We start from the raw sequence: 15,871 nt of genomic DNA, 5'->3' as shown, positions 1-15,871 counted from the left end.
AAGGATTAAAATATATGCTGACAAAATTGGGATGAAGGTTTAAGCCTCAACAAAGGGCAAAAAGAAACTGTCAGACTAGATAAAGAGTTAGTTTTGTTTGAAACAATGGAAGGCATAGGTTTCTGTCTTCCTGCTCACTGAAGAAAATTTTCTTGGCCATTCAAAGTCCCTTTCAGAAGCACTTTGGAAGCTTAGCTGATTTATCTTTGCTGCATTTGCCCTTGAATGTTTAAATCCTCCTTCAGAGGTGGTCAAAATGATAGTAAGAGATTGGGTCGGGAACAACAGAGAAGTTCCAATGCATTGCAATCTCCACTGGATATGAAAAATCAAAGGCTTGCAAAAGGCAGATAATGAAAGTTGGAACTAAAACACCATAGCCAAAAGGCTGTATAGAGCAAGGGCTAAGAGCAGAGACCTGTGGACAGACTGCCCGGGTGCAAATCCCACCTCTATCCACAGCAGCATTGTGATTTTAAGGCTTTAGATTTAGAGGGGGGTACTGGGAATCGAACTCAGGACTTTGTGATTGCCAGGCAGGCACAATGCCACTGAGCTAAATCCCAGGCCCTGCACTGTGACTTTTAATAAGGTACTCACTTTCCTTAGACTTTGGTTTCCTAGCCTGTAAAACAGAGATAACTGCAATACCTACTTCATAAGGTTTTGGAGAGAAAAAAGCATTCTGTATAGAGCATATAACCAGTGCAGAGTAAGTGCTCAACAATGAAAGCTATTGTTACTATGGTTGAATATAGAAGACTTTAATGGTAACTTTGCAATGAGTCCTCAACTTTAGTACTTGCTGCATCAAGTGCAATATTCATAGCAGTCTTGAAAATATTTTCCAAAGAAAAATTAAACCAAAAATTTCCCAAATTATCTGAAGTATCCAGTACATCCACTGTAGTTGTCAACCCTATTCTATTTTGAGACCTTAGTTAAGGTCCATAATATTTACTCCAGGTCTGTAATATTTACTCCAGGTCTGCAGTACTTAACTTATAGCCATGTGGTGTGGTACACTGAGTTCCCCTAGCCTGGAGATACATATGTCATTGAAGGGAAATTCAGCTGATGGAAAATTATGTCAAGATTGAAATTAATTGAGATGTGGGTTCCAGATTTTGCTGTACTACTAGATGTGACATCTTGGGAAATTTACTTATTCCTCTTAATCACTGTGATGTTTTTGGTGGTACTGGGGATCAAACCCAGGATCTTGGACACATAGGCAATGTTACCACTGAACAAAATCTCCAGCGTTTACTTATTCCTCTTAGTGCTTGGTTTCCTCACCATTGGAGATGTGGGCAATAGTAACACTTGCCTCATAATAAGCCTTGAAGACTAAATTCTAGAGCCCCATATGTATGTGCTCATAATTGATAATTATTGTAATTATTCCATTTTTGTCTTCCCTTCTTATCTGAGGGTAATATTCTCATAAATCTCTATCTCTTCTGTGGAAAATGAACCTTGAAAGGGAAGAAGGAGTCCAGGCTATGGCTTCCCTTTGTTTACCGATGACCCTAATACCTGAAGATTGGAGTGCTTCTTTTATCATTCATTCATACAGTCCATTTATCTATCTATTCATTTTACAGTTACTGGGTACTCACTTTGTGCTATCACTGGGTTGTACAAAAAGATTATAAACATTAATGTCACAGTTACTTAGGGAGTTTTGAACATGTGGAGATAGAAGAATTCAACTCAGCTTTTTAAGGTTTTCAATGTCTCCTTAAATCCAAGTAATGAAGAAATGGAAAAACTGAAAAAAAATAGTAAAAATTAATTCAGGTGACATGTTGTTTTGGACATTTTCCAGTGGGATAATTATCTAAAAGCAGGCTGACATTTATATCTTTAGCTTTCCATGCTTGTTAAAATAATTTTCTTGCTGAGATACTCGTTGAGCCAAATTTCCTGTAACATCTGGTCATTGTATAAATATAGTAGTGAAAACAGGTCTTGTTGTTTACACTTTAGGTATAAATTTTAGAAATCCAATTAGTGTTTCATTCTTTGTGTGCATTTGTCTTTTTCTTTAGTGTCTGAGATAATTTCAGGCTCTTACCTGGAACTATAAGAATTCAAACATTTAGCAGACAGCTCTGCAGCCAAAAGCAACTAGATTGAAGAGTAATGCTTTGAAGCATTTCTTAATGATTGTAAGACACTAATTAACTTTTCTGTCCATACAGAAAGTGCTTATTAAGTAGGATGTCAAGCCTCTTTTCAGTGCCTAAGAGTTGTGGTGGGGATGGGTAAAGGCATAGAATATGTAATACACAGTTTTAACCTGTAAATGGTTTAAAATCTAGCAGAAGAGACAGGTAGCCACACACATGACTTCGCTACAATGTGACAAATGCTGTGAGAGGTGTATATCCACCTGGCTCCTAAGGCACCATTCACGACTACTGGGATGAGTCTCATACTACATATATGATTGTCCTCAGTCCTCCACTGAGAGTCTATAACATCTCAAAATTGAGAAGACCCTCCAACAAGAATCCAGGGGGTGAGCCAGTACTCACTGAGCCTACATTATCCATCTGGGTAGGCAGAATCTGCCAAATGCCCCGAGGATGGCTCATCTATTTAGCAATACCAGTCGCAGTTGTTTGAGTCTTCACTTTCAGACTCACAATAATGACAGCTGATATCCCATGGCCTATTTTGCACGGATGTGGACATTCTGAAACAAGCCTGGGAAAATATAATTTTCACTGTCTATATAAGCCCACCACAGTGTATACTTTGCAGGCTTTCAAAATACTTTTGGTTTCATGGATTCCATCATCATTTCATTTGGTGCTGATTATATTCAAAAACCTAAACCTCTTGTTCATTCTAAAGGAAGCTCATAAGGTCTAATCTGCAAAAACTGTAAATGAATTTTGGAACATAATCAAACACAATGCTTACTTTTAAAACACTTAGAAGTTTATTTGTACAAGCTTAGTTGTATGAGATGCAACATAATTCATAGAAATCAACCACAGTGCTAATACTTTAATAGATTATTCCAAATATTAGACATTACAGTTTAAATCTCTTTAACATTAACTCTAATGTTGAAATAACACTTCAGTTAATAAATAATTGTGAATATAACCATATGTTCAGCTTATTCTCCCTGGTTTATCATGAATTACAATTTTATTATGATTTGGATCATAAAAATGATAAATAATTGTGTGTATATTTTCACAAATTGCATGTTTATTTAATTAATCCTGAAGAGAAGCTGGAAATATATTCCAGTGGGTTACACAAGTAGGTGTGTGTGTTTGCCCTTTGATTTTCAATACTAATGAGTAACATTATAACTGCTCTTCAGTTCAGTGTTCATTGCTCATGCTGTGTACCATTTATTGGATATGTATTTCGTGGGCCATTGATAGTCATTTGCAAAAGTGAGTGGCCACAGTTTTTGATCCTTGAATTAAGTGTCTTTCATTTATTTCATAGAATCATAGGTTTCAAAAGTTAGTGTTGTTTTGGGGTGATTTGTAAAGCATTAAAACACAAGTGTGAACTCACAAAATTTGAGGCAAAGGCAGTGATTTTTGTTCCATTATAGTGTCCAGGTAGTAACCCTGTTTTCTTAGTGATTCTCATGCTATAACCACTCTAGGGAAGACACGTACTTCCAGGTATAAAGTGTTCTGAATTCATTGTATGATGCTGATAGTCAGGATTTATATTGGCTTTTATACATTTTTTTGATAAGGTTGTCTATTCATCAGATTGTCATCTTCAGTTGTCACAAAAGCAATTTCTCTGTCACCTGCTAGTAAGTGCGGGATAGAGTCAATGTGCTGCAACAAACAGCCTTTTCAGGATTAAATTTAGCATTTGAATTTGCTCCTCTATTTTGGAATTTCCCTGTCACTATCGAGTTTAAACAAGAGTGGCCTGGATTATGGCCTAGGCGAATACTCTGTTTGGAGTCTGGCCTTTAATCTATCACAGACCTCTCTTCTGTCATATCTGCTTTCCAAACATTTCTGATCTCCTTGTGCAGCAGCCAACACCGAGCAGCAGCTTGAGCTAGGGCCTATGAGCTGTGATAGGAAGATGATAGAAAACATAGGAACTTAGAACAGGGTCAAATGGCAGAAACAAAGTGGAAGCACCCGAGATTGGCCAACTGTTTCGGTTCCAGAAAATACTTTTTTCCAGTGTAAAAAAGTGAGGACTCCTGAAAGAATATGTTATTTTCAACGATGGAAACATACATTCAGAATCTGGGTCCTAAGAATTTTTTGTTGGAATGAAACTCCAGAAACTCAAAAAAATGGCTCTTTCCCTCCTGTACCATTTTGACTATGTGCATTTTCAGAGTAGGGGCCACCATGTAATTTTGGGGTGTTTGTGTACTCTTCCTACAGGAAGAGCCAGTTGGCATTGTTCCATGGCTGGGTATAATTCATTTATGCCTTCCTGGTTTTTCCTCTCTGATCTCTTCTTTGTGTATCTGTCAGCTGCCATCTCCTGGGAGCAGCACTATGCACTTCATTAATAAGAAGGGATTAAAGAAAAAAGCCCTGGTCTCCTAATATACTTGGATAATTTGCTGCCATCCACAAGGCAGTAGACCCCTGCTGCATAGATGTCATTAGAAAGGTACAATTTCATTACTTTTCACTGGCAAAGCCTTGAGTGAAATACAAAATATGTTGTCTCATATGGAGGAAAAAGAGTGCTGAAGCTTCTATTCACTTCATGCCCCTAAACACAGTCCAATGCAAAAATACATTTTGTAGTTTTCACATTTGTAATGCTTCCCTTTAATAATACTCAAAATATGCTTTTTATTAAATGTTGAACAAACTAAGAATTAGAAAATTATTTGTATTTTTAAAATCCCAAATGAGAGTTCTATGTTTTTACTAACAAACTTGCTTGGAATGCCTACTATGTGCCCAGCACTCTGCTAGGTGCTGAAAAACAAACCATAGGAATATCATTCACTTTAAAAATAACCCCTCTAATTTATTGAGTGCTATAATTGGAAATGAGTGTAAAAGTGAGTGCATATGAAGTAAATGACATAACAGAATAAAAATGTTTGTAAGCCTGTACTTTATAAGCATATTCAGAAATGTGTTGAATTCTTGCTTTTTAACTAAATTTAGATTTGAACTGACATGTTGGCTGATGGTTGATGTTACTTTTCCAACTGAACCATCCCTGGATCTTAAGCTTTTAGTGGTATATTGTGCAAATATTTGAAATAAAGGGAACAAACCACCCTTGCAGATTCGTCCCCTAGTTTCTACAGGTGCCACAAATCAGGAAGTGACCCACATCACTTTCGAAGTGGTGCTGTGGTCAGGGCTCTGAGGTAGGGGCCTGGCTTTAGGCACCTGCCATAAGAAATGTGAATACACCAGTGAGACCTGGAGGTGTGACACTGGTGTGGTGACTCCAAGAACCTCACACAGTGCTCTTTTCTTAGCACCGAAGAGAATCAGGTTTAATAGTGGTCCATTATCGTGCTGCTACAGACACACAACTGCCATTACCACTAAAAAGTGACACACAGTTGGAACTGTGATGGGGAGAAGAAAGCCTTTGATTAGCAGCTATTTACATGCTACTCCTTGCCGTGATGGGGCGTCACTTTTTCTGACTAGCTTTTGTCCAGCAAAATTGGCATTTGCAGCTCTTTGTTTAAGATAAAGGCTAGACTCCACAGTTAGGGTGATAGAAACTGGGGTTTCAGAGAACATTCTACTGACAAAAGGCAAACCAGTGCAGAGAAAACAAATTACCTTAACAAATACACTAGTCAGTAACAAAATACTTTACAATCAGGTTGGGTTGTATACAATATCTCTACAAGTGAAAGGTTTGAAAAAAGTGGATGTCCTCTCCCTTTTATTCCTCAACCATGTCCTGCTTTGCCTACCACACATTTTAAGTCGTTCAAATATCATTACATTTATGGTGAAGATCAACAAATGCCACAAGAAGCGAGAGAGCAGCAGAGGTTGGGACTGGGCAGAACCAGTTTGTACCTTCCAGAGTGAGCAGAGCTTAATGATCAACAATAAGACACGAACCAAGTTGCTAAGTTCATGTTGTAAAAAGTAAGTCTCAGCTAATGTCTCAATACAGCTAACTAAAGTTACAAGCACACAAACTCCCCAGTTTTGCCAATAAATTAAACAAATAAGCATAGTGGTTAAGTGGTTAAAAGCTTAGATTGTTAACCCTGTGTGATGAATTTGAGGATATGCACTGAAAACAGATCAGCCATTTGAGCTAGAATACCAATTTCCTTTTTTTTTCTTGTGGTTTTTATATGATGGTAACTTTTTTTCCAACTCACTATAAGATTTCCCATCTGCTTGTCCTGAATCTCAATAGGTGACTCTAATGATTTAGATGTTTTAAGAGGTGGGACTAATAAATGGAGAGGATTTCTAAATATTATTTCCAATTGTCTGGGCTTTAGCCCATATTATCTTGTGTATTGAGGAGGAAGAAGGATCATAATGAATTGGAACTGGGTTGAAAGTTGGGTATTTGCAATAAAAATGGAAACAATTGATGAACGATGACCATTGCTCATATTCTTTTGCAGAGGTACTTTATAAATATGGGATTGGTTATGAAAGAACTTATTATATTTCTTCTTTTGAATGTGCATGACCCTGTGACATACTGCATTTTGGCTGTGGCTAAACTTGACTTAATGGAACAAATATTCAAATGACAATATTATCGATGATACCAATTTTCTCAGCGGAGGCATAAACTGATAGGTACGTCTCTATGTTCTGTAGGACAAGACTACATCAAATCTTGACACACATTTTAAATTGGTTATTAACAAAAGGCAACTAGATATAACTACATATATATTTGCTTTGAGGATACTTTAACAAGATTTCTTTTTTAGACTTGAAATTTATAATAGGTTTCTTCCTTTCCTCGTTGGTATATAATGAAATATTTATTGTTTAGACTGGGTAATATGATGAGAAATGAAAAATCTGCATGTGTCTAACTTATAGCAAATCTGTTTCCTTAATCGGTGAGAGGAAATCTGAGGACAGTTCTAAGGAATCTTGTCTGCTTTCAGTGCTATCTTCTAGTCATACGGAAGACAATACCTCTCCGGATGGGTCTTTCCCCTTCTTCTCCTCGCCTCGGTCGATGTCAATCACGTGTACCACGCCAGGTTTCAGAATCAAGTCCTCGGTTTCCACCTGACTCCTGTTGTCCTCCACCTCCATGTAACTCCCTTTTGTTTGTTGGGCAGCTTTGCTGAAGGCTTCCTTAAGCCGACGTTTGAGTTCAGCATCTGGGCAGAAGACATACTCATAAAGCCCACCAGCGAGGACAGCTCCTATTATTGGTCCAACCCAGTATATCTGGGGGAAAGATGGAAGCAGAAAGAATGTTAAGGAAAGCTGTTTCGCTGAACAACTCCTGAGGGGAGGGCAGGGGAATGGAAAAAAAAAGAACTGAGAGAGATCATGCAAAGGTGCAAATTTCCAATGATGAATGTCATTATATTGTATACCTAAAATGTACAGATAAAATTAAATAAAAAAAGAACAATTGTGTCATGCATGAAAAACAAGGTGGACAGGAAATGACATGATATACCAAATCCAAAAAAAAAAAAAAAGAATATACCAAATCCACACACAGACCCATAAATTATTATTAAAATACATTTGAACAAGAAATAAGAAAGAATTGTTTCTTCTCTTTTCTCCTTTCATTGATGACATTTTTCAATTTTCTGGTAATTCTTAACACAAAGATAGCTCCTCTTTGATGGTACTATAAATTAAGCCATCATTAAGAATTCTTACACTAAGATGAAAAAGAATTTGTGAAGAGCATTTATTTACTTACTCAATATTGCCATCTTACTTTGGTTTTCTGCATAATCAGGCTCACAGTAGAGTTTATCATTTGGGGCTCTTCTTATTAGTTTCACATGATAATATATTAGTCACTCAATTTCCTGTACCTTAGTTTCTTCATCTGTGAAGTGGGGATTATAATTAAACATACCTTACAGAGTGTGAAGATGAAATGAAATAACACTTGTAAGGCACTTCATAATTCCTAACTTATGATAGCAGGCTCCACTTTATGGTTCTTAGAAAATTTAAAGATGTATGCAACTAAGATGGCTATAAATTATTGTTTTTTGTTTCATGCTTTGTCTCTTTAAAATTTGGTGGTTTTACTCTACTTAAAAATCTGTATTTTGTTTATTTCTCTTGTTGCAAAGAATTTTCCTCTAAGTGGTGACTTGGTGAAAAAACCATATTGAATTTATGAATGATGGTTATCATCTATAAAGTTTCAACTGATGGAAATTCCAAAGGATTTCTATAAATGAAAGTTTTAATCATGTCATTTATGTGCCTAGAATAAACTAAGTTTTGAGTTTGATTAAACTGCAACATTCAGTTTAGAGCACACATATACTGTGGAGTATTAGATGCTTATTCAACACATTGATTTGCGCAACAGAAACCTTGTTTATCGAGGCCTCCCTGAGCTAGCTCTGTTCTTATATTAGCTCAGTTGGTTCCAGCAGCAACCTTTGAGACAGACATTACTATTATCTGTATTTTATGGATGAGAAAACTGACACTCTGAGAGGGAGGGTAAGAAGCTCTCTTAAGACTGCAGGTTTAGCAAATGGTCAAGGTAGGGTTTCAGATCTGACTTCAATCCTCTCTTTTGAGCCATTATACTGTTTCCCACTATACTACACTTCTCCCGTTTGAAAGAAAAACTGTGATGAAAGTTCATGCTTCAAATACTCTCTGGAAACAAATCACACTAAACATACTTATTGTAAAATCTAAAGAAAATTTGAATTTTAAGCCAGAGTTGAACGCACATATCCTTAACAGGGAAACTGTTCGAAGAGTGGCTGAAAGAACCAAGCTTTTTATCTTCAACATGAATGAACCCATAGGAGGGTTTGTCTTTCCTATGACTTTCCAAAGAGAAACGAGAGCCTTCCTCTAAATGTCTGCTTTCTGCTCTTTTGGAAAGATCTCATTAAATTGGTACATTCCACAGGCTCTAAATCCCAGAAGGAAAAAGAGAGATTGTTAAATAATTACTAGCCTTCTCCAATAGACCTACGAAGGAGACAGAGAGGTGTGTATTCTCAAAAATAAACAATCGCAGTGCTAAGTTGCTATTCCAAAACAGTGTCATGTATATTTTAAGGTAACTTTAAAAATTTATAAGGGTAAGAAATTTTTATTGCTAAAAACGCAGAAAATACATAGAAGTATAAAGAAAACTAAACTGTTATTACACTACACAAAAATCACAATAATTTGATGATATTTCTAGTATGTCTATATATCTACAAGCATGCTTTAATTTTAAATACCATACAATCATTGCTATACAATGAACATTTATTTCTAGGAGATTAAATTTTTAGAAAATAATGGGGAAATCTTTGATGTAGTCAAAAGGCAAGAATTTTCCTACCATTTCAATTTTGTCAGATTATACTTTGTCCACATTTTCAAGTCCTCATAAATCAAATTAAAAGTTATTAGTTACTAAATAGTTTGAATTTAATAAGCTGATACCATATACATATGCTACCCATTAAAAATTTCCATTTCTGTTAATGTGGCACATCTTTTGAAACATAAATTGAGTGGGTGGGACTTGGTCAGTAACTATCATATGCATAAGATCAAAACACAGATAATATATTCTGTTCTATTTATAAATTTTAAAAAGTCATGCAATAACATTATAACATAAAAGCACCGCTTGAAGCTGGCTTATATTTTTATTGGTTATTGTAAGTTAATGTGTGAGTGGCCTTCGCAACTGCTTCATGCCTCATTGGAAGAATTTATTTATTTATTTGTTTGTTTGTTTGTTTGTTTATTTATTTATTTTGCTGTAAGAAGCAATGGAAATAAAATGGATTGTGATAGTTAAAAATGGATATCACCACTCTCTGGAAGCACTGCCACCACATTCATGAGACTGAAAAATGTGCCTTTTCTAGTAGGCATTTATTTTCCCAGCCACAGTGATGGTGATGATAGCATAAACATTTGCACCATTTATTCTGTACCATCTGCAGTTCAAATGCTTCCAACTCACACACTATTAATTGGGTTATGCTTTTGTAACCAAAAAAAATTTTTTTTTGCTACAGACTGTACTTTTAAGACTTTCTTTATTCTTTATTTTTATTTATTTATTTATTTTTACAATTTTACTTTCTGTTATTGTTGAGAAGGCTTTTCTTTCAATTATTTAAACACTGTATTCACTATATCACCCTGACCTTAATTTGTCCCACATAGGCAACCTCCATGTATCAAGTATTCTGCTGTAGTCTGTCAGATATGAGCCCAGACTAGTGCTAAAAAAAACAAATGACAACAAAAAACTATTACTGAAGGCCCAGAACAGGTACAAGATGAGAAGTTTTGGAGCAGATCTGAGGTAGATTTTCCCTTGTCTTTATGAAAGATATAATAAAGTAAGAATCAAGGTTGGGGGGATGCAACGGAAACTAGTGAGCAAAATAATGGGGAAAAAAAGCCTCATGGATAACTGTCTTCAACTATAAGACAAAAGGAGCTATCAACATGATGGTTACCCAGTGGTTTTCCCAGTTTCCCATGATAACAGCAGGTCCAAAGGATCTGGCAGGATTCATGCTGGCGCCAGTGTAATTGATCTACAGAAAAAAAAAGAAGAAAACTTCAGACACTGCCGAAAGACAGCTTCTAACACATGTTGTTCATTGCCATTTGCCATTATTTGTCACATCAGTTAGAGGAACCTCAAGGTGCTAGGAGCCATAGCAACATTCACATCATATAGTTAGTAAAATGACTACCTAAAGTGAATGGACATGTCTGGACACTAAAGAGCTATAGCTGTAAAACGCAGCCTCTTCAGGGCAGCTCTAGGGTGAGGGTAAATGAGATGGATCAATTATTTAAATGGACTTGGAAACTTACTGCAAATAAATGTCCAATTGCAACCGAAAATCCAATTGCTAAAGCTATTGAACCAGTGACATCAGTCCGCTTGGAATCACAGCTGGCAAAAATAGTAAACACCAACTGAAATGTGATTATCAGCTCCACCAGGAGACCATGACCAGCAGTAAGATTTCCATGAACCTGAAGAGAGAAAAATACCCCATCTGAATCACATGTCTGTGACAACCTGTCATTATGGAAGGTGTATTTTATCTGTATGGAAAGTAGTGGTTGATTTGAATCTTCTACACCATCCTTAGTTGAAACCTCCAGTCCTTTTTCCCCTAGAAGGAATAAATTTATACTCATTTTGGACCTTCACAGATAATTACTTTTATAATGACCAAGCAGGACTTTATGCTGAATTTCATTTTCTAGAAAGGAAGCTAAATGTGCCACTGCTGCATTTATAAAACTTTTTTTGAAGGAGTTATAATTTTATTAGGCAATGATTAAATCCATTAATTAGGTTTAAATTACTATGTATCTCAATTAAAATTTAAACTGTGATGTGTGTGTGTGTGTGTGTGTGTGTGCATGTGTGTGTTTAAATAAATTCTGGAACTCAGCTAATGATATTCCTAATCAGTCAAGAACTAGGATCCAATGTCAATTTGGTTTTTTAAGTGTGACCCTTTATGCAAATCTTTTTAAATTTGGTGAGTATGAAAAGAAACACAACTGTTTTTCTGTTCATGAGCAAATAATTATAAAACAGATGGTTTATGATAAATACATAGCACATTTACTCCAATGGGAAGGACAGAAAAAACCCAACACCATTTTGGTGCCACCTAGACTTAGTTATTTTTCAAGTTTCCCATGAGCAAACAATGATTTCCTATGAATATTTTTGATATTGCTAGAATCAGTTTCCACTCTATCAAGAAACATAAAAAAAATCCCTGGGCATAAAATAGCAATTTTAACACTATCTCAAGGCCACCAGGATGTCATTTAGCAGTCTGCAGGCACCCTGGAGTGAGTGCTAGTCTGAGAAGGAGTGTCAGAGACTACCGTGGTGACTCCCAGGCCCCCCACCACACTGGGAGGTGTGACCAAGTAGAGAATCCCGGCTCCTATGATGGCCCCCAGGCACTGGGCCACAATGTAGAAGACAGACTTGGCCATGCTGATCTTCCGGGTGCACACCATGGCCACTGTCACAGCAGGGTTGATGTGGCCTCCACTGATGTGGCCAAAGCACTGCACCATGGTGGCAATGCTGAGTCCAAAGCAGAGAGAGATGAGAACCATGTCGACAGGTAGGGGCTTTTCCATTCCACCCCAGTTGATGGTGGACCCCAGGCTGAGCAGGACAAAGATAAGCATAGCCAGAAATTCTGCGGTGACTGCCTTCCAGAATGCTTGAGTCCAGACGCCTTTGAAAGCCACCATGATGTTCTCTCTGGTACACAAGGGTCCACACTTGCTGAAAAGAAAAGCAAGTCTGCATCAGACTCCACCAAATCAGCCTCAAAATTGCAAGGGTTTATGGAGTTAGGGGCAAGGGGCCAGCCCTTCAGTTTTGCTGGGACTGTGAGGCAGGAGCTGTCAAATATATGGAAACCAAGAAAGAACGCTCTACAAAACCTTAATTAGTAGTCAAGAGGCTGTTGTTTTAGTCTCCTTTGTTTTAATATACAAAGATCTTTCAGTTTCATTGAACAACGACCCCAACTGTCCCTAGAAAGGAAAATGTCTCTATCGTATTTATCTTGTGGTTAATTCCCTTAGAGCAACTTTTAAAGTTTGTGCTTTTCAGATGCCATTTACATTTTGAAAATAAAGCAGTAAAGCAGGCAAGTCTTTTTGAGCTCTGTACTTTGCCCCTTCAAATTGGCAAGCTCTGAAAATAGATTTGCGGCCCCACCCCGACCCCCAGCAGAGAGTGCGGATTTAGAGGGGCCTGCTAGGAAGCCGGCACTGTCTTTTAAGAAGGTAATTTCCCGGAGGGGACGGGAGCTTCCGGTGCTTGGCACGGGGCATCCTTGGTTGGGGGGCGCCGCAGTGGCTCAGCTGGGACACGCTCTCTCCCTCTGCCCCGCGCCAGGAGTGAGCGCACAGCCTGCAGGAGGAGCCCTGGAGCTGGGCGGCCGGGGACACAGCGCAGGGCCCAGATCTGGGCGCGCGGCATGGGACGGTGACCAACCCGGCCCCAGGGGAGCCTGCAGTGGCCCCTTGGAGGGCGGGGCGGGGCGGGGCCGTTCCGGGCTGGACCAGGATCGCGGCAGCTGCCGGATGGACAGAGAGGCCCGGGGTTGCGGGGAGCAGGGGTAAGGGATGCTTTTGAACGGCTGGAGGAGGAAGGACAGCTGACCCTCTTGTCTGACCCTCTCTCAAGCCCTGAATCCACCCCTCAGCTCACCCCAAGTGTTCTTGAGGGTGAAGTAGTAACCAGCGCAGAGGTAGCCTTCTGCCAGCTAGACAGGAGAGGGGCGTGGCAGGGAGCCTTTCTCTGAGAGGAGTGGTTTGCTCTCCAGGCTTCCTGTGGCCTTCTCTTGTGGGGTCTTGGCCCTGGAGGAGAGTGCCTCCCTCGGAGACGCGCGTGCGTGCGTGCGTGCGTGTGTGTGTGTGTGTGTGTGTGTGTGTGTGTGTGTGTGTAGGGGTGGAGTTTGGGATGCTGGGCAGCGAGGCACCATTGGGAGGAAAGACACTCCCCCTTCCAGTCTTTCTTCTTAGTTCCTTGGGATCTTTGGAGCTGAGAAGAGCTGGGATTTGAGGACCTTAATGCCAATTTCTGGCTGGGCATGGGGGCACATGCTGGTAATCCAACAACTCTGTGAGTCTGAGGCAGGAAGGTCACAAGTTGATGCCCTGCCCAGGCAACTTCAAACCCAGTCTCAAAACAAACAAGCAAACAAACAAACAAACAAACAAAAGACTGGGATACTGGGATGTAGCCAGATGTGAAGGTTCTGGGTTCAAGCCCCAGGAACAACAAAACCAAACAAAAAAGCCAACTGCTCATTCTGGCATGAAATGGTATCCCAAACTCCCCTTTGAGAGGGCAATTACCCTCCAATTACCCCATTATCTAAGACATTTGTCCTTGCCCTTTGCCTGGGATAGCCATGAGAACAGAGGAGTATAGGGAATATTTAGCAGAGAATCTAATTAGAGGCCTATGTAAAAAGTTTAGGGAAAAAGCTAAGTACTTTAAGAAATTTAAGAGATTTTTTTTTTCAGCTCAAGCTGGGTGGCAGGAAAAAGGAAGGACTGGCTGAGGGGGGCCAGCCAGCTGTACCCCAAGCATCCTTCTGGGCCCAAGGGAAACCTAAGTGTATCATGTAATTATGAAGATCCTCAGCTGGGAGGTCACACTTACTAGAGGAAGAGGCTATCAAGAGACAAAAACAGCACTCAGAACGGGGCATTGAGGGCACCCAGGGAGAGCCATGAAAAACGTCCCCATGGGGAAGAAACTCAGAGCACTCAGAAGCTGAAACGGGAGCTAGGAGAGTCACCTGTGAAGTCATCAGCATCCCAGGGCTGCACCTTGCCCCAAAGGTGCAAGGTGCTGTGACAGGTGCTGTCGGCTGTGGCCCTAAGTTAGTGGGAAAAATAGGAAGACAAAGAAGGAAGCAAAGGAGGCTGGCTGGCAGGAAATTCACTTTACTTCTCAGCAGCCTGGGGAGGCAGCCCTGGAAAAGACCAGCCTCCCTGGACACCCCTCCATCCCTCTCCACCTCTGGAGTCCCTGGAGCTCTCGGTGCCCATCCTCACACCTGTCTATCTCTCCAGACACCTAATTTAAAGAAACACAGTTGCTCTTTCAGCTTCACATTGCATCAGGCAGAGAAAGCAACAGCAAAACACCTCAACAAACAAAACAAAGTATACTTTTCAGGCACGTTTTTAGATTTTAAAAAATCCAACCAATCTGGTCTTACAGGGCAGAGCAAGTAGCCTGAGTTGTTGTGAACCCCAAGTTTAGTGACTGGGACCTACCTTTGGCCTTGGGAGGGCTCAGCTCAGCGTCGCTCCAGGCCCCCGTTACCGTCATCAGTGTTCCCTTATGTGTTCACTCTCACTGGAAATTATTGACACAATTTGTTCTGCTGCTTTTGCCCCAGAACAAAGGGGATTTGTTGATGTGACCGGGCTATAGTGAACTGGACACATTACTTGCTAGCAGAACACCCAGTCTCACCCACTCCTGGACAGCTGAGTCTCTGGGTGAGTAATTTTGCGGATGGAAACTACCACAGATAGACTTAACTCCATACAGCCATCTCCGAACGCTCCCACAGGTCTTCATACGGAGGATTTTGCTAAAAAGCATCCCTTTTTCCCTACTTCTCTATGCCTCTCTTCTGAATATGGTCAGTATCTGGACTTAAAAGAACCACCCGCCTGTCCTGTAGCTGCCTTCCCCATTCAGCCCGAGTAAGCACAGAGATCTGTAATAAAAGAAATCTCATCTTTTGGCCCTGTGCATTGTTCCCTTAAGGCAAAGAAGGACTTACCCCCACCGCCTCGCTGCGGGTCTATCACTCATGCCTTCCCTGGCCAGAGTGCAGCGCTCATTGCCTGCCCCTCTGCTCCCAGTGTGCTAGGAGTCAGATTACGGCCCCTCGTCTGATTGGGTTTTGGAGTGCAGGGTGGAAAGATTCTGCCCCATGTGGCAATGGCTAAGTTATGTTTGAACTTGAAATAACTTCTCTGTACCTGATCACTATAGGCACAGGGCATTTCAGGAATTCAAGGATTGATTTACATCATGTTTCTTTAGCCAATCTTCTTTGCAGTGGAGGATTTCTCCCAATTTTTATTTGAATTCTTCCTCCACAAGGAATTGCCGAGAATTTGTCCTGTTTGTTTTATGTTGT

The 15,871-nt window shown here is 39.7% G+C and overlaps 1 protein-coding gene across 3 annotated transcripts; it reads right to left on the bottom strand.

The window, feature by feature from the left end:
- Positions 1 to 2,930: 2,930 nt before the first annotated feature.
- Aqp4 (aquaporin 4) lies at positions 2,931 to 15,558 on the bottom strand. 3 transcript variants are annotated; one of them, XM_013075288.3, is made up of 6 exons: positions 15,509 to 15,558; positions 14,991 to 15,072; positions 12,057 to 12,471; positions 11,016 to 11,180; positions 10,649 to 10,729; positions 2,931 to 7,397 (listed from the first exon to the last, which is right to left on the bottom strand). In XM_013075288.3, the coding sequence occupies exons 3-6, from the start codon at positions 12,435 to 12,437 to the stop codon at positions 7,119 to 7,121; spliced, it is 906 nt and encodes a 301-aa protein (XP_012930742.1). In that variant the 5' UTR covers positions 12,438 to 12,471; positions 14,991 to 15,072; positions 15,509 to 15,558; the 3' UTR covers positions 2,931 to 7,118. The 3 variants fall into 3 exon arrangements, with proteins under 3 accessions (XP_012930742.1, XP_004853191.1, XP_004853192.1); XM_004853134.4 differs by lacking the exon at positions 14,991 to 15,072; XM_004853135.4 differs by lacking the exon at positions 14,991 to 15,072 and having other exon boundaries at positions 2,931 to 7,327.
- Between the last annotated feature and the right edge of the window lie 313 nt (positions 15,559 to 15,871).

The sequence above is a fragment of the Heterocephalus glaber genome, unplaced genomic scaffold (assembly GCF_053883595.1).
Source record: "Heterocephalus glaber isolate CG9 unplaced genomic scaffold, H.glaber_assembly_v1.0 deba00000331, whole genome shotgun sequence".
Classification (NCBI taxonomy): domain Eukaryota; kingdom Metazoa; phylum Chordata; class Mammalia; order Rodentia; family Bathyergidae; genus Heterocephalus; species Heterocephalus glaber.
Note: the sequence above shows the minus strand (reverse complement) of the source record. Positions and strands in the feature narration are given on the sequence as shown.